General features: G+C 43.2%; 1 protein-coding gene across 4 annotated transcripts in view; it reads right to left on the minus strand.

The window, feature by feature from the left end:
• Positions 1-3016: 3016 nt before the first annotated feature.
• Positions 3017-19932, minus strand: part of MEGF10 (multiple EGF like domains 10) — a 179894-nt gene continuing 162978 nt past the window's right edge. For 3 of the 4 annotated variants that reach the window (XM_077462151.1, XM_077462149.1, XM_077462148.1), the window contains 3 exons: positions 19792-19915; positions 18826-19032; positions 3017-10702 (listed from right to left, as the gene is read on the minus strand). In XM_077462151.1, the coding sequence (XP_077318277.1) occupies positions 10542-10702; positions 18826-19032; positions 19792-19915 (492 nt within the window). In that variant the 3' untranslated portion in view covers positions 3017-10541. Of the gene's footprint in view, positions 10703-15983; positions 16013-18825; positions 19033-19791; positions 19916-19932 lie in introns of all 4 variants that reach the window. The other variant, XM_077462150.1, reaches the window with a different exon arrangement.

Raw genomic sequence — 19932 nt, forward strand, 5'->3', positions numbered from 1 at the left:
TAACGAAATAACGTCATCACGTTAAGTACGATCGGATTTTCTGACAACTTTGTCCGACTGTGTGTGTGCAACAGTTTCGGACAAAATCCGTCGGACAAAATCCGACGGATTTGGTTGTCGGAATGTCCGACCGTGTGTACAAGGGAATAGAGACCTTGCGCTCCTCCACCTTCTGTTTGAGTATGCCTCACAGATGCTCAATAGGGATTAGGTCTGGAAACATGCTCTGCTAGTCCATCACCTTTACCCTCAGCTTCTTTAGCAAGACAGTGGTCATCTTGGAGGTGTGTTTGGGGTTGTTATCATGTTGGAATACTGGCCTGCAGCCCAGTCTCCGAAGCTCTGCTTCACTATGACACAGTACATGTTGGCATTCATGGTTCCCTCAATGAACTGTAGCTCCCCAGTGCTGGCAGCACTCATGCAGCCCCAGACCATGACACCCACACACGCTTGACACCATCTGGACCAAATAAGTTTATTTTGGTCTCATCAGACCACAGGACATGGTTCCAGTAATTCATGTTCTTAAGCCGCGTACACACGGGCGGACTGTCTGGCCAACTTAGTCCGTCAGACAATCCGACGGACAGTCCGTCCTACTTTTGAATGAACGGACTTGACCACACACGGATGCAAAACAGTCCATCGAAAGTTTGCGCGATGACGTGTACAGCACGTACGACGGGACTAGAAATAGGAAGTCCAATACACAGCAATGCAACCTTTCGCCGTGTAAATCCTTTCTGAGCATACGCCATACTTAGTCCGTCCAACTAGCCTACTCACGAGCGGACTGTCCGCTGAAACCAAGTCTGACGGACAATATTACGGAATTTCCGAAATACTTAGTCCGCCAGACTGCACGCTGAAAAAATCCGCTGAAGCCCACACACGAGCGGATTGTCCGTTGAAATGTGTTTCGGCGGACTAAGTTGGCCAGACAGTCCGCCCGTGTGTACGCGGCTTTAGTCTGCTTGTCTTCAGCAAACTGTTTGTGAGCTTTCTTGTGCATCATCTTTAGAAGAGGCTTCCTTCTGGGACCAATTTGATGCAGTGTGCGGTGTATAATATGAGCATTGACAGGCTGACCCCCCACCCCTTAAACCTCTGCAGCAATGCTGGCAGCACTCATACGTCTATTTCCCAAAGACAACCTCTGGATATAATGGTGAGCATGTGCACTCGACTTCTTTGATCGACCATGGCGAAGCCTGTTCTGAGTGGAACCTGTTCCTGTTAAACCATATGGTCTTGGCCAACAAGCTGTAGCTCAGTTTTAGGGTCTTTACAGCCTTCTTATAGCCTAGGCCGCCTTTATGTAGAACAACAATTCTTTTTTTTCAGATCTGCAGAGAGTTTTTTGCCATGGGGTGCCATGTTGAACTTCCAGTGACCAGTATGAGAGAGTAATGCCGCGTACACACGATCATACTAACCGGTGGACAAACCGCCGGACTTTCCAGCGGAGGTCCACTGGGCTTTCCAAACGAGCGGACTTGAGCACACACGAACTGAGTTTTCTGCCGGACTTTTGGCGGAGGTCTGCTGGACTTTCCAAATGAACGGACTAGCCCACACACGGACTAAAGTCCGTTCATTTTGAACGTGACTTCAAGTACAACGGGACTAGTGAAGGAAGTCAATGTCACCGCTTCCATCGCGAGATTGACACCTTGCGAGCCCTGTCGCCTGGTATGGAATTTAAGGGTAACCCATACGCCAAATAACGGCGTGGGGGTCCCCCCAAAGTCCATACCAGACCCTTATCTGACCACGCAGCCTGTCAGGAAGGGGGGTGGGGACGAGCGAGCGCCCCCCCCCCCCCCAAACCGCGTGCCCTCAACATGGGGGGTGGGTGTTTTGGGGAAAGGGAGGCCCTGTGGCCCCCCCCACCCAAAATCACCTTGTCCCCATGTTGATGAGGACAAGGGCCTCTTCTCAACAACCCTGGCCGTTGGTTGTCGAATTCCGATAAGCCCCCCACCCGCAGACCCTGACAACCAATGACCAGGGTTGTCGGGAAGAGGTCCTTGTCCTCATCAACATGGGGACAAGGTGCTTTGGGGTGGGGGGGCACACCCAATCCCCCCATGTTAGCATGCGGCTTGGTATGGTTCAGGGGGGGGCGGGCGCTAGCTCATCCCCACCCACTTTCCTGACCGGCTGGGCTGCGTGCTTGGATAAGGGTCTGGTATGGAATTTGGGGGGGCCCCCATGCTGGTTTCTGGCGTAGGGGTTACCCTTAAAACCCATACCATGAGAAGGGGCTCGCAAGGTGTCAATCTCGCCGATGGAAGCGGCGACATTGACTTCCTTCGCTAGTCCCATCGTACCTGAAGTCACGTTCAAAACAAAAACGGACTTTAGTCCATGTGTGGGTAAGTCTGTTCATTTGGAAAGTCCGACGGACTAGCACACAGACGAGCGGATTGTCCGCCTTTTGGGAAGAAAAAGTCCGCTGGAGCCCACACACAGTTGAATTGTCTAAGTCCGCCAGATAGTCCGATCGTGTGTACGTGGCATGAGTGATAACACCACATCTAACACACCTGCTCCCCATTCATACCTGAGACCGTGTAATACTAACGAGTCACATGACACCAGGGAGGGCAAATGGTTAATTGGACCCAATTTGCACATTTTCACTTAGGGGTGTACTCACTTTTGTTGCCAGCGGTTTAGACATTAATGGCTGTGTGTTGAGTTATTTTGAGGGGACAAATGTATACTGTTATACAAGCTGTACACTCACTACTTTACATTGCAGCAAAGTGTCATTTCTTCAGTGTTGTCACATGAAAAGGTAGAATAAAATATTTACAAAAATATGAGGGGTGTACTCACTTTTGTGAGATAATGTATCTCCGTGCTGAATAGCAAAAAAAATGCCCTGGTCATGAAGGGGTAAAATTTTCCAGAGCTGAAGTAGTTAAAAAAGATGAAACCAGATGGGACTGCATGCAGGTAAATGTAATCAATCATGGCAAGAATGCTACATGGACAATTTTACAGCTTTAGTTTAACAATATATATTTTATTGTGGTAAAGAAATACAAAAATATCTTAATAAAGAGTTGAAAAAAGATTTTTTTGCTGAACAAGAGCATCAAAACAATGGTATCACACTTCCTCAAACCGGCTGAAGCACAAGTAGTGTCCTCCATCTTGTAACATATTAATTGCTGTATATACACGCAATGAGCTACACAAGGCTAACACAGAAAAACACTCTTGTACAATAATATCATTCCACATGAACTATACATTAAAATCACAGGTATGGCTTCACCGTATTATTATGTTGAAAGCAGAAGGCTGCATAAACACAGATCTGTATTTATTAAGGCTTGAAGTGTAGCACAAGCATACGGTACAGTCTTATCGCTGTGTTATAACACAGTGCCGTAGTGTGTAGCACTGGACTAACGGGGGCTCTATAAGCCATAACACTGTGCAATGGGCCAAAAAATACAAAAAGAAAAGACTGCAAAGAAATACGTTTGTCTGCTACATTATCATGAAATTCCCAAAAGGAATTTTATCACTTTTTAACTTACAAATTTCATATACAAAATACAACTTTATTTTACAACAGAAGCATGAAGAGGAACAGAAAACACAAGAGGAATGGAGGAGTTGACAGCGATGAACCGAGTTGACATCTCATGGCAGCAGCCATTTTGTTGGCTGATCAGAATACATAAAGTGGCTTCTCTTAAATTTGCGTTTGAAAGCCTTTGGCTTGTACTACCATGATTGCCACTACTGCTCACTGCTCCTGGTTACTTCCATGGTCTGCAAGCAGGTGAAATACTTTATAAAGAGTGAAATCACTGACTAGGGCTCATTCACATCACCAAACTGTTATTTTCACGTTACCTATGAGGTAAAACTTTATAAATGTGTGGCCCAATGAATTCTTGATGTGTTTGATGTGATGTGAGCATAACCTAAATAAATACAGCAAATATTTTTATGCGTTTGGGGCTACAAGAAAAGCACCTTCTAGTCACAATAGAAAATAAGCCTTAGAATGTATCACGGGAGCCTTATATGCCTTGGGCTTTGTTTATTTACCCAGGCACGTATGTATTGCATTAAGCCACATGGCATCCAAAATTCACTGTCGCACCAAGAACCTGATGTTCTAGGAACACTGTTTTGTGACATATTTGAAAGTGCATTGGGTATTCCCAATATCTACACTTGTGGACTTTTGTTTGTTTTGGGCTTGCATATTTTAACATGAAGATGTCATGCCACTAGCATACCACTTCATCCACCACAATCTAACCGGCTCTCCTCTCAGTTCCTTTGAGGCACTCTTATTACCTGCGCCTCCTTTTAGGGACTCCTACTACTACTCCCAGCATCCAATACCTTGGGGTTTCTTACCTGCAGCCCCTAAAAGCCAGGAAACCACTTAGAAGCTGTTTTCAAAATAAGTTACCAGTTTCTGCCATCCACCATCTTCAATTCTCTGCAACAAGAACTTCCGCCTTCAAGTTCTTTTCAACCAGCTCCCTGCAATCTGATAAAGCTTCATGTACACTTGGCCGGTGGTCAAAACGCTCCTATACTGAGCGCGATTGAACTTCGCCTAACTGCAGCAGTGCCTAAACTCTGCTAAAAGCCTATGTGTACATAGACACAATGGGGGTTATTTACAAAAGGGAAATCCACTCTACACTGCAAGTGCACTTGGAAGTAAAGTCGCTGTAGATCCGAGGGGGAAATGCAAGAAACAAAAAAACTGCATTTTAGCTTGCACATGATTGGATGATGAAATCAGCAGAGCTTCCACTCATTTCAGATCTTCCCCTTAGATTTACAGCGACACTTCCAAGTGTACTTTCAGTACAAAGTGGATTTGCCTTTTCGTAAATAACCCCCATAGGGTTTTATGGAGTTGAGTTTAGGAGCTTTGGCAAAAAAACGCCAAAAACTCAAGTTTAGGAGCTGCTAGTGTACATGTAGCCTAATGCTGCATACACATGATCGGACATTCCAAAAACAAAACCGTGGATTTTTTTTCCGACAGATGTTTGCTCAAGCTTGTCCTGCATACACACGGTCACACAAATGTTGTCAGAAATTCCGAACGTCAAGAACACGGTGACGTACAACACGGTGACGTACAACACGTACGATGAGCCGAGAAAAATGAAGTTCAATAGTCAGTGCGGCTCTTCTGCTTGATTCTGAGCATGCGTGGAATTTTGTGCGTCAGAATTGTCTACACACGCTCGGAATTTATGACAACGGATTTTGTTGTCGGAAAATTTGAGATCCAGCTCTCAAGTTTTTGTTGTCGGAAATTCCAACAGAAAATGTCTGATGGAGCCTACACACAGTCGGAATTTCCGACAACAAGCTCACATTGAACATTTGTTGTCGGAAATTCCGACCGTGTGTATGCAGCATAAAGCTAGGTTCACACGTGGTTGGAGTCTGGAGTCAATTGTGTTTCTGTTCACCGGTTCAGGTGCAATTCAGGGGAAAATTTTTCCTTGAATTCGCACCTGAACCGGACCCAAAAATGCACAGGACCCTTTTTCAAACCTTACTGCAGCCACCCCGGACATGTGTGAACCGGCTTCATTGAAAGCCTTTAAAAAGGCATCTAATTTGCATATATGAGAACACAGCCTCAGTGTATCATCATAGTCTGGATTTTTATGCAGACAGTAAAAATGAAGTTCTCACAGTTATGTGTTGGAACAGTGGCATGGTCACAACTATGTCACGTGGGTGGGACTGCCACACAACAAACAGCGCTCTCCATATTATATGTCTGCTCCAACAATTACTGCTGTTGCACTGTGCTCCAAAAAGGCCGCTCTCCATCCCAGCTGCACACAGCCAACACAAAAACACACCGCGCATGCACAACCACCCCCCAGCTGTTAGAAGGTAAGTGATTGGCCACACATGTTCAGATCACATTCCATGACAACCATGGGCAATCGGAGCAAGGGGTCAGAGAATGGGTGAAAAGCAGTATGCCTATTCTACATAATGCGTAGCAGTGAAGGGGAAATCGCAGTTTAGCATCCTCACCCTGGGCAGAATCAGACATGTTGTGTTATGTTTCACTAAAAGTATGAAAGCACTTGTTCCACACCGCAATACCCTAAATGACTGTATTCACTGTCTGACTTGTATCAGACTGACTCCAGTACCACTTGTTGGAATAGTTTACTATGGAACAACTTCCTTTAAATCACTCAATTGTCTACTTACAAACAGCAACAACTAAAACAACAAACACATAATACTAAAATTAAGGTACAGTACCTTATTCTAAAAACATAATTAAGAAGGATAATAACAATGTAAGAGCTATGCAAAAGACCTGCTTAAGCATAAAGCATAAAGTCTCTAACTAGAAAAAAAAAACACAATAAAAAAGGTGCCTTTAACAAATATGCACAAAAATAGTTCGGTGTTCAAACATTAAAATTAATCTACATGGCACTGTTAATTCCCTATATTACAGCTTGAATGCTCACTTGTCTAATGGACTATTATTAATAACACTGCTAATGTACAGCATTCAGCAATATCCTGACACAGACACTCCGGAAATAATGAGAAAATAAGCATAAGTGATTGCTGATATGCACCTTGCATCAGAGCACAAGAGATCATTCAAACCTATGCAGTTTTGGCGTTCTGAATGTGGGGATGATGCCTCCCTTACCATAGATGTACCATGTTCGGTTTGCTGCAATAACACATCAGTAAACAGTAATGCCGTGTACACACGACCGGACTTTTTGACGTCCGACAGTCTTCCCGACTGACTTTTGGTGGAGTTCCGACGGACTTTCCGAATGAACGGACTTGGACACACACAATCACACCAAAGTCTGATGGATTTGAACGTGATGATGTACGACCGGACTAGAATAAGGAAGTTCATAGCCAGTAGCCAATAGCTGCCCTAGCGTCGGTTTTTGTCCATCGGATTAGCATACACACAAACGGATTTCTCGGTCCGGCGGAGTTCCGTAGAGAAAATTTAAAAACCGTCTGCCGGATTTTTGGCAAGCAAAGGTCCCATGGAGCCCACACACGATCGAATTGTCCGACGGACTCGTTCCTTCGTGCTGTCAAAAAGTCCGATCGTGTGTACGCGGCATTAGCCCTGGTTCACACTAGAACAAGGTGCGGGAAACCCGAGATCCATGAGCATTTCCCACACCGCTTGCAAAATGCACTTTATGTGGTTATCTGCCACCCTGGATCCAGGGGGGCGTTGTGGTATTTTCAGTAAAATTCTGCACAAGTTCTAATAACTGAGCACAAATAGTTATGACATTGGAAGTATTTTTTATTTCAATAAATAAGAGATTTATTGGTATTATTATATGTCTGAATATTTGGTAAACCAATAAAGTGCCACAGCCATTTTCATGCCATTAATCTTGTTCTGGTTTGTAATTATTTGCCTATGATGATTGTGTATTAGACTCTGGGATTGCAACCTGCAGTCTTATGTACATTTATATCATTCCAGATTCATACTTATCTTCCAGAATTCGATTTAGGAGAAAACATTTGGAGCTGCCATATACTTTAAAATGTAGGTAGAGGTCTCCTAGTTTTGGATAGAGTGGATGCTCTGTTAAATATGTTATTGCATTTTCTTGTTAAAAAAATTATATATATATATATATATATATATATATATATATATATATATATATATATATATATATATATATATATATATATATATATATATATATATATATATTTCATTGCATTCTGTTTCTGCTATTATTATTATTATAATACAGGATATCTATAGCACCACAGCGCTTTACAAAATAAAGAGAAACTGTACTGTTACAGTGCTATTTGGATGGCTCCGCTCGTGGGGGCTTACAACCTCAAGGAGGGGCAAATGATACAAAAGGCATTAATTGTGAGGGACGAGCTGTAAACCTTGTTGTTAGGTGGAGGTGGAATAGGCTAAACCTGGAAGGCGAGAGGTTTACAGGGATCATCTAAAGCAGACCATACACTGATTTCTGATCGCTGACGTTCGATCAGTGTGTGGCTGTTCCTGCTGGACAGAAGTTGATAGTTTGCCTAACTTCTGTTAACTTTTCCCAGAGTCTGCAAATTTCCGGAAGGGGGCATTCCTCCATTCACCTCACTTGTAAAGATGGAGGAATCTGTTGATAAATAAATGAACTGGCTGTGGACAGCTTAAAGGTGGATAGAGTAGGAGATAGCTGGAGGGATTGGGGTAGGGAGTTCCAGGCATGGAAAAAAAGGTCCTGGACATGAGCATGGGAGTAGGTAACTAGGGGGAAAAAACCCTCTCTATTTGTACCAAACAAGAGGTTAGGGTAAATATTCCAATGAAGACACTTTTTCTGATGGCAAGTATCTAGGAGGGGAATTCTCCCATCCTGTGGACAGGAGGTGAAGGGAAATCTCCCCAACTCCCCCAATATAGATAGCAGAAAATAACCTTGGGATCAACCCTTCCTCACTCTATTCAAATTTAACAATAAATACGTTTGTCTACATACTTTGTATATATGTAGCACTTTTTTTAATTTAAGTTTGTATTTGCAAGATGATAGTCTAATAGTTTACCGCAGAACCAATGACCACACAATTCAGTAATCTTTGTGCTCCACTGATATTAGTTCCCAACTCAATGGCAGGTGAAACGCTGAAGCAGGCTATACAATGTCTCAATGTGCAGAACACATGCACAATATTGTGGCACCCTTAGGACAGTATATTTGTATAAAAATAGTTTGCCCCATTAAATCATACCACACTGACCTCGTGTAACCCATTTAAGGGGAGGTTGACACCCCACAAATCCAAACATGTAGAAAAGCCAGCACTCCAACTTCAAAAATTACTGTTTACTGAAGTTCCAGACGTCTCCGACTGTCACCTTGAGAAGGAGGGCATGTATACTCTTCAAACATCGGTGCTAGGCCTTCAGTAAATGGACATTCTGAAACATTGTTGAAGTGCCTTGCTTTTCTCTACATTTGCCTCCATAACCAGTCAACTGACTGTGTGCTCCAAGATAGAGAAGCCCACCAAAAAAATGATTATACTTTTAGTTGGAGCTTCGTATGAAGGACTAAAACCTATGTACATCTATAACTTTTTTAAATTACTCAGGGTGGATGTAAGCTACTGAAAAAATTATGTGAATAATGAAAGTATTAGTTGTTGATATTTGTTATATATTCACCTTTTAATCTACAGTATTTCTAAGCATTGTGACAATTATAACGTTTATAAAATGCGGCCCTTCTGCTGGGATATGCCCTGGAACCCCCAAAATACAGATGTAAGATATCTATTTTAACGGTCATGGCGGCATGCCTAAAAAGATTGATTATTCTTTATCGTCTAAATCAGTGGTTTCTGAACTGTGGCCCTGGGGCCAGATGCGGCCCTTTGCTTGCCTTCAACTAGCCCTCATCCACTGACGCCAAAAGTGTGGCATCATTCCTGTAATTGACACCAATGATGGGGCACTATACTTTCCACTGATGCCATCAAAAGGGCACAATTTCTTCCAATGACACCAACGATGGGGCACAATTCCTTCCATTCACACCAGCGATGGGGCACAATTTCTTCCAATGACAAAACAATGGGGCACAATTCCTTCCATTGACACCAACGATGGGGTACAATTCCTTCCATTGACAACAATGATGGGGTACTAGTCTTCCCAATGACACCAAAGATACGGCATTGTTTACTCCCACTGGACACTAGGACATTCGCTACTCCCAACGGCCCTAGTCTGGTCCCCTAAAGTCTGAAGGACAGTAAACTGCCCCTTTGCTTAAAAAGTTTGTAGACCCTTTGTCTAAATGGTCAGTTTTTATTTAATATGATATTTATCGTTAGTCTCTGAGTATACCCGAAAACCCCCCCCTTTGAAATAACGCATCAATACACTTTTAAAACAGAGAAGGAAAATAAGACCTCATGACGATTACAATGGCTACATTATTTATCATTGAATAAATCATTTCAGATGCGTATTTATACACACATACGCACACATCAACATTCACGCAAGTAGTGGTTTACATTGTGATTTATAGCTAACACTTTTAGCACACTCTCTTAGAAAAGCTCACTGACTTGTTTACCCGCTGTAGGACACAAGTGGGTCAGTGCAAATCTCTGAAAATGAAGTATAGGCTGAGCATTGAGAGGACAAGGAATGACGCATGTGTTGCTTCCATCTGAAAAAATCTGTTAGTGGTATATACAATTTTTCACTAACTGGAAATATCCTGACAAATGTCATAGAGCATAGAATGAGAAAAAGAGTTCAATCCACAGCCCTTGAATCTCAGCGGAAGGAAGAACGTTCTCCATACTGCCCCCTTATTATCAAGTCTTTGTCTATTGGTTGGCCATGTTTCCACTTCATGCAGATGACAGTAGTCACGCAGGGCATCAGTCCCAAGAATCAGCAGCCCAAATAGAATTCCACTTGTACACTGCTGTTTGAATGATTGTTGCTGTCATTCACTGCTTGTGTCTTGCTTAATAGGTAACGTGCTGTCCCGGACAGGGAGAAGGTCATAGTGGCATGGAATGTGGCTGTTCTTTGGGAGGTCATAGAGATCTTGGCTGGCTTTACAGTTGTTGTTGAAGCCTGCTTGGGCTGCATTGCCTGTGGGTTCTGTTGTAAGACAAAAAATGCAGTACTGCTTTTAATAAAAACATGTGGCTAATGTACATGTAATGTTTTTAAAACACTGCACTTGAAGAAGCTTTACCAGTGTAAATTTAGGTTTTCTATGACAAATGCATATATAGTATATTACCATATATAAAATTCAGAAAAACATCACGGTCACCACAGAAGACACACGGGCATTCCAAACAACTGCATTCTTCACATGCAGACAGGGTTCTTTACTGTAAGAGCTGTGAAAATGTGTAACAGTCTTCTGTGGGAACTGGTTCTAACAGACTTTTTGGCCAAATTATAAATGGCTGCTAAAATTTACAGGAAATCACATCAATGAGGGTAAAGTGACAGGCCCCCCGACCCTCTATACTTACCTTATCAGCGATCCTTCGCCACTCTTTCCTTCTCCGTAGGCCGCACTGAATTGATTTGGCAATCTGGGGGAGTGGAAACGTCAAGGCCTTGGTCATACAGGGGAGACATGCCAAGTATTATGTTCAGCTACTGAGAAGGAAGGAATAGTAGGATAGTGCTGGTAGGGTGAGTGCAAGTGGATTGAGGCCTTTGCAGACAGACTGGGGTTGATTAACTAAAGGCAAATAGATTGTTCGCTTTACATGGGAAGTTGCACTTTGCAGGGGAATTTTCCCCAGAGCTTAGTGAATGAGTTGAAGCTCTGCTAAATTCCACCATCATGTGCAAGCAAAAATTATGGCTTTTTTTTTTTGTTTGTTTTTTTATTTTCCTTGCAAGTAATTGGGTATTTTTTGCAAAGTTAAATCATTCATTGAGCTCTGGGGAAAACTCCCACTTTCCTTACAAAGTGAACAGCCTATTTTACTTTAGTAAATCAGCCCCATTGTCACTTTGTCCTACATGGGCAAGGTGACAGTGGGGGTTATTTACGAAAGGCAAATCCACTTTGCACTACAAGTTAACTACAAGTGCAAAGTGCACTTGGAAGTGCAGTCTCTGTAAAGCCCCCTACACACGAGCGGACTTTTCAACATCCAAAGTCCGACGGAATGATTCCGTCAGACTATTCGATCGTGTGTGGGCTGCAACGGACTTTTGATTCGCAAAAGTCTGACGGACTTTAGAAAATGGAACATGCTTCAAATTTTTCCGACGGAACTCCGCCGGACCCAGTTCCTACCGAAAAATTCGCTCGTGTGTATGCTAATCCGACGGACTAAAACCGACGCTAGGGCAGCTATTGGCTACTGGCTATGAACTTCCTTATTCGAGTCCAGTCGTACGTCATCACTTTCGAATCCGTCGGAGTTTGGTGTGATTGTGTGTGGCCAAGTCCGCTCAGTCGAAAAGTCCGTCAGAACTCTGTCGGAACTCTGTCGGAACTCCGGCAGAACTCCTTCGGAAGTCTGTCGGACTTAATCCCTCGAAAAGTCAGCTCGTGTGTACGCGGCATAAATCTGAGGGTTAGATCTGAAATGAGTGGAAGCTCTGCTGATTTTATCATCCAATCATGTGCAAGCTAAAATGCTGTTTTTTATTTTCCTTGCATATCCACCTCAGATCTACAGCGACTTTACTTCCAAGTGCACTTTGCACTTGTAGTGCAAAGTGAATTTGCCTTTAGTAAATAACCCCCAGTGTTTCTGTGAACTAGTGTGTTCACTCACAAATATCAAGTGAGGTATGCAACTTGCATTATAATCAACCAGCAATCGACTTTTGATGTAATCCCTAGTGCAAATGTGTATTATATGTAATATTCTGTATGTTTTGTTTCAGTAACACACATGGTACAAGCACTAAACAAATACCATGTTAATATTGTTAATATAGGCATACGTTATTTAGTTTACATGTTAAAATGTAGGAATGGAAACCTCACTCACTTCAAACAGACTTTCCATTGAGGTTGAGGCCATGGCATGCATGCACAGGGGAAATAATTCATTGCACGGGTCTGTAGAATTCAGGAGAGGGGCTGTGCTGTGCAGGGCTGGCTGCACAATGATAATCTGGGCACTGACAGGTAAATGTGATCTACTACAATAGTAAATGGGGAAAAATGAAGGAGCAGAATATGATGCCAATACTAGGTATGCATTATCAGTTTTTGTTTTGTTCAACCCAGAGGGCTAAACAAAAAACAAGAGCGCAGGAGCAGCTCTCTGTACCAACGATGCAATTTTAGTACAGCGATCTCCCAGCTGAGCTATTGCATTCTAACAGGGGGACTCATTACTGACAGAATCAGGTGTAAACAAACTGTCCCATCATTTAGCAAAGGCTTTGCAACCGTATTTGCAAGCAATGTCCCTGGACTGCAATAAGGACAGATGCACATTGGACGTTTAGCCCCGGTGCATGCGGCTCCAGCGTTTAGGTGTGGGTGGAAGGTACAGGCGCACCGTCCAACCCCGTGCTCAGCAGCCTGATAAACTGTATGAGAGGCTGTCAGCTGCTGGGGCTGGACGATGAACTGAGCCATATTAATGTTGAGGGCAGTATATGCCTTGGGACTGAATGCCCAGAATGCAGACTGCTTGAGTTCTGAGCATCCGTTCCCAGGTGCATACTGCCCTAAATGTAAGTATTGTTTAGTGCACTGTCCATTAACAGCGCCTGTCGGTCTCTGACAAGTTAATGGCCAATTCCATGGGGTTGGCCAGTGCACCTTTATCATGTACCCAGACCTAAACATGCACAAACGCTAAATGCCCAGCATGCATGAGGCCCTACAGATATGTCACTGCAGGCAAAACAGTTTTCCCGTTAAAACATACATACACCTAATGGGAATGATTACTAAAGTAATACAGACTGTTCATTTTGCAAAATCAACGTTTAACTTAATTCAGCCAATAAGGTACAGGTGTGTGTATTTTGAATAGCCAATCGGGTGCAAGGAAAATTTAGCAAATAATTGGACAATTAAAGTGAACATTGGTTCACCTTCTTCCCCAACATCATTTCTAACATTTATCTTGTAAAGTGAACAGTTTCTACTCCAATAAGTGGCCAGATGCACATTTTATACTGGTGCAGTACTACTTATGAGCAGCAGGGGGCAGGATTTTTGAAGAAAGCTGTAACTGTATAGTAAATTTGTCTCATAATCAATTTCACCGCCCCATTTGCAGAGCAACAAATGGCTAAAGCTGGTCAAACTCTGATCAAAAATCTATTTGGCAGGAAGTGGCTGGATTTCAATGAGTTGCGTGGCCACCCCTGCGCAATAGAAGTTAATCATTTGATTGATTTCTGTCAAAGGGACATGTGGGAATTGTTTTTTTTTCAATCAGCGGCTGCAGACACTAATCACTGTATTCTGACAGAGGCAGGTCGTGATGTCAGAATACGTCTTGTCTATGGCTAGCTTAATGCCTCGTACACACGTTCCGATTATCAACTTATCGTTCGCATTTTGTTGCATAAAACTAATATCGAATACAACAGTGCAAAATGTGCGCTATGAAAAGTAAGAATTTTGCCGTACGATTCTGGAAAAACCTTCCGCTGTGCGTAGCTACGTATCTGAAATTATGTCAAATACGCGTGACCCCTGTGTCCTTCTGGTTTATTTTCGTGTTTCCGATCATGCGTGGTGTTCGTCTATCGATTTTTAAGCGGATGCATACTGTACTGATTAAACGATTGTCATACGATGGGCTGTCGTCCGAGCTAGGTTTTCGGAATTTGGTTGGACGTACTGTCGTGATCTGCTGCCAAAAGCTGTGTACTAACGATCACATTATCAAACAATCAATCCGAAAGCAGGGGCGGACTGACCATTGGGCCACTCAGGCACTGCCCGAGGGCCCCGTGCCACTAGGGGGCCCCATCAGGGTTGTAGGCCTCAGTAAAACCAGGGACAGTATGTCAAAATTTGTGTTTTTTTTTTACATCTGTCTCGGAAATGTCCCTTACCGACATCCTTTTGGTCTAAAAATCCTAAGATTATTATAGCTGCCCCACCTCTCCAGTACTTTCTCAGCCAATAGAAACATGTCTGTGTATACTGTGTGATTGTATGTGTGTGTGTGTTTGTGTCTACTGTGTGGCCCCATAATCTCTGATTGCCTGGGGGGTCCCATAATCTCCTATTGCCCGGGGGCCCCATGAGTTGTCAGTCCGCCCCTGTCTGAAAGCGATTTTTATCATCCGATAATCGGAAAATGTGACGAGGCATAAGTCTCTCTGGTTCGATTCAAAACTATTTCGCCTAGATTCAAGGTCCAATGTGCCCCTGAAATGCATGTTATTGTAGCTTACTTAAAGTGGTTCTAAAGCCTTAAGCTTCTATGCATTAAGGCTTATAACCTGTGCAGCCCTTTCCCCCGCAGACTCCACCTTTCCTTTACCTGAGGCCATCCAATCCAGTGATGTGCACGAGCGCAGCTAGTTCCGCCGCTGTCTTTCTCCTCACTGTACAGAGTGATAGCAGCAGGTGCGATTTGCTCCAGCTGCTGTCAATCAAATCCAGTGACACGGAAGCGGGGGGTAAGGCCGAGTCTCTCTGTGTCAATGGAATCAGCAGCGAGCCCACATGGGTGCCCCCAGGGAAAGCCGCTTTCCGTGGGGGCACCCAATGAAGAAGGGGGGCCCGGAACACTGGCGGGGGGAAGAGGATCGGGGCTGCTCTGTGCAAAACCATTGCACCGAGCAGGAAAGTATAGGCATGTTTGTTATTTTTTATTTAAAAAAAACGAAGATTTACAACTGCTTTAAGCTGGCCAAAAACAAGTAGATTTTCAAAAGAAGGTCCGTATGAACATTTGTACAAAAATGCTCAAGACATTCAATAACTTGACAAATGATGTTCGATAGTACTTTAAAATTTCATTTGCTTTTAGTATTTGATTTTGGGTTGAATGGACCGTTCTGAAAAATCACATACCCGGTTAGAAATTGGTTAGTTTGAGAAGCATTTTTTATTCATTTTCTATTTTCTCCTTCAAATTTTCTCATCACTGCAGTCCACATCAAACATCGATTTGACCCCCCCACTAATGATTAGAAAATCCTACAAATGTTCTTAAAACAAAAAAATTCCAATCAAAATTCTACAAGTGTTTGGCCAGCTTTATACTGCTTATGTGCCATTTCATTCAAGTCCATTAGTCAGCCTAAACCAGACATTGTGCCTTGTAAGCAGCATCAACATTCACATCAAAGATCAGTTTGTAAAACCAAGTTCTTAAACTCCTGCCTGCAGGCACAAGCAAGAACATACAGAGATATCAGTCTGGAAAAATAGCACTCTGGAAACAGACAGTGTTATCTGAATATAGCTTACCATTTTGGGAGCCCTTGTAAATTAATATGCTGTAACAAAAAGTAATATTAATATAACTACCTAAAATATCATCCGGCCCTCGCAACACTTTCATAAAAAAAATAAGATTCTTTATAAAGTCTATCTTACTTTGTGCTTTGAATATTGGATTGGCATGTCCTGTTGGGGAGATTACCCTTTAAAGTGATACTAAATGCAATTTTTTCTGTTTATTTCAATTTAAAAAAGATGTTATACTTACCTGCTCTGTGTAATGGGATTGCACAGAGCAACCCCTTATCTCCTCTTTTGTAGTGCCGTGCCGGTGAGATCTCCGCTCCTTCTTCTTCCGAGTGCCCCCTTAGCAATTCATATGCTAAGAGGGCCCCCGTGTGGGCGCACTCCCCGAGACAGGTTATGTGCATCCATAGACAAACACGGCACTGATAAGCCATGTCCCCACTTTCTCCTCACAGGAGTTTGACTGACAGCAGCAGGGGCCTAGGGATGAAGGATGATTTAAAAAACTAAAAGCTAGTATGGGGAACTTCTCCTCGTTCTGTCACTGGTGGGGGGGAATCAGGCAGCAGCTGCAGCATTGGGAACATGTTACATGTTCGACTCTAAAAACGGGTGAAACATGTACCATGTTCCCAAAGGTGAACTAGTTGCATCTCCTATCCTGAACCATTAGAGGTTTTGTAGTCTTATGCCCTGTACACACGATCGGACTTTCCGCCAACAAAACCATGGATTTTTGTTCAAAGGTTGTTGGCGCCAGCTTGTCTTGCATACACACGGTCACACAAATGTTGGCCAAAAATTCAGAATGTGAGAACGCAGTGACGTACAAGACGTAAGACGAGCTGAGAAAAAGGAAGTTCCATAGCCAGTGTGGCTCCATCTGCTTGATTCAGAGCATGCGTGAACTTTTGTGCGACGGACTTGTGTACACACGGTCAAACTTTTTGATAACAACGTTTTGTTGGCGGAAAATTTGAGAACCTGCTAAGAAACATTTGTTGGTGGAAAGTCCGACAGCAAATGTTCGATGGAGCTTACACACGGTCGGACCTTTCTGACAACAAGCTCACATCCAACATTTCCCGTCAGAAAAATCCGACCGTGTGTCGATTAGAAGACAGCAGTACGCCAGACAGACAGAGAAGGTCTTTTCTGCTGACACTATACATGTACATATACAAAGCCTAGCAGGGTTTTCTACTCTTATATCCTCTTTGTAACCAGCCTCACCATGTCTTTGAGGACAGCCTCTCCACTCAACTGGGATGCTCTGGGGTGGGGGAATCTTGTGAAAATGGTCCTTTCAACAATTTATCCAGGTAGGCATAATAGCAATCAGGCAAATTTTTGTAAACTTGATTGTTTATTTTTTGTTGTTGTTTGGGGAATTTATAGGCTGATATATATATATATATATATATATATATATATATATATATACACAGTATAAATATAGTGGTTGATCTACCAAGGGTAGAAAGGCTGGAATTTTAACTATGCAAGGAAATTTTGTAGGGAATGCTGTGAAAATTCACTTTGCAGAGAATACCCAATCATTTGCAAGGAAAATAAAAAAACGTAATGTTTGCTTGCATATGATTGGATATGTCTGTACAGCCTCTACACATTCGCTAAGCTAAGGGAAACAACCTTGCAAAGTGAACAGCACATTTGCCTTAAAGTAACACTAAAGGTTATTTTTTTTTTTAAATAACAAACATATCATACTTACCTCCACTGTGCAGCTCGTTTTGCACAGAGTGGCCCCGATCCTTATCTTCTGGGGTCCCTCGGCGGCTCTCTCGGCTCCTCACGCATCAGATAACCCCCTAGGAGAAGCGCTCGTCCTGGGGGTTACTTTGCGGGTGTGCCCTCGTGTCCAGAATTCGGCGTCCAAAGATGCGGAATGCAGGACTCTGCCCCCCCCCGGTGGCCGCGTCATTGCATTTCATTGACAGCAGTGCGAGCCAATGGCTGCGCTGCTATCAATCTATCCAATCAACAGCCGAGAATCCCCCTAGCAGAGAGACGGTGCATCCCTGTGGGACAAGTTAGAGGGGTCAGGTAATTAAAAGGGGGGGGGGGGCTGGGGGTCGGTCACTGACAGGTGTTTTTTCACCTTAATGCATATGATGCATTAAGGTGAAAAAACACGAACCTTTACATCCCCTTTAAAGTGGTTGTAAAGGCAGATGGTTTCTTATCTTAATGCATTCTATACATTAGGATAAAAAGTATTCTGTGTACAGCAGCCCTCCTAATACTTACCTGGGCCCTATCTGGATTCAGCAATGTTGTACGAGAGACTCACCTGTCTGGGACTCTCCCTCCTCATTGGCTTAGATAGCAGCAACGTGCCATTGGCTCCCGCTGCTGTCAATCAAAGTCAGTCAGCCAATGATGAGAGAGAGAGAGGGGGCTGGGCCAGGCCGGGCCACAGCTCTGTGTCTGAATGGACACAGGGAGCTGCAGCTCGGCTTGGGTGCCCCCCATTGCAAGCTGCTTGCTGTGGGGGCACACAACAGGAGGGAGGGGCCAGGAGCTGCAAAGAGGGACCCAAGAAGAAGAGGATCTGGACTGCTATGTGCAAAACCACTGCACAGAGCAGGTAAGTATAACATGTTTGTTATACTTACCGAGACTTTTGTATCACTTTAAGTAAATCAACCCCATAGACATTAATAAGACAGTAACTTTTATATTGCCAGTGCGCAGGATAGAAAAATCAAAACACTCTGGCTGGCTTATATGGTTTTTCCTTTGACATAATTTCATAACTTTCCTGCTATGTATTAAAGGAAAAGAATAAGATAAAAAAATGAAACAAAGCAAGACTTACCAACTTCATATACATTTTTATTGGCCAAGCTGCCGTTACTTATCTCTGCATAAGCAGAGTCCCTCCGCACTGGTGACTTCATCTCCACGTAGCCGCACTCTGTATGTTTAGGCAGAAGAGCTGGCGGATCCTTGATGGTGGCATATGGGTTTTCAGTGCTGCTCAGTGAACAGCTGCTTATGCTATATGCAGAGCTTTTCAGTAGACCTGAGCAAAAGAAAACATGAGTCATCAGGATCTGCTCTCATTTTCCAGTGAGTGTAATCCAGTACGTGTTAGCCAGTAATGATCATAAACCAATGGACGTGGGCTGCTCTGGAAACATCCTATATTTTGGATTTCCTGTGCCTCAAACTTATTTTGTGGCAGAGCTGTGAAAGTCTCACAAAACTGGCTGAAAAAACGTTAAATCCTCTAGAACAGGGATATGCGATTAGCGGACCTCCAGCTGTTTCAGAACTACAAGGCCCATGAGGCATAGCAAGACTCTGATAGCCACAAGCATGACACCCAGAGGCAGAGGCATTATGGGACTTGTAGTTCTCTTGGTCCTCTAATTGCATATCCCTGCTCTAGAAGGTGGAATAGTAAATCTTCACGTATTTCAGCTAGGTATTCAGCATGTTGCTGCATTTCTACTTTAATTCCCACCATGGTCAATGTAACATTCCCACCATAGCTATATGAATAAACGCATTAGTGTGAAACATGCCAAGACGCTTCTGAAATGACTGCTGTCTGGTATTTTTTACCAATAAACGCTCACTGGAGATCCTTTGGTATCGGATCATCTTTATTTTGTATCCAGAGAAGATGGAGAAGCATTTTGTTGTGCTTTATGATGTCACTCATAATGACAAAGCAGATTCTTGTGATACATTTTAATTAAAGATTTAAAAATGTGATTATGTTGCTATGGGAAACATCACTCTCCTTTTTACTGAACTTTATAACGTATCTCCTTACCATGCTCATTGAGATATCCTGCTTGTTTCCAGTCTGCTGGCAGAGTACCCGTGTAATCTATGGTGTGCGATCTCTTTCCTGGATCCAGGCTCTTCAGGTTCACAAAAAGCTGGCTGCTTTTAGACTAAATGAATAAATACA

Source organism: Lithobates pipiens, unplaced genomic scaffold (assembly GCF_037356315.1).
Source record: "Lithobates pipiens isolate NorthernLeopardFrog02 unplaced genomic scaffold, aLitPip1_a1.2 Scaffold_3, whole genome shotgun sequence".
Taxonomy (NCBI): Eukaryota; Metazoa; Chordata; class Amphibia; order Anura; family Ranidae; genus Lithobates; species Lithobates pipiens.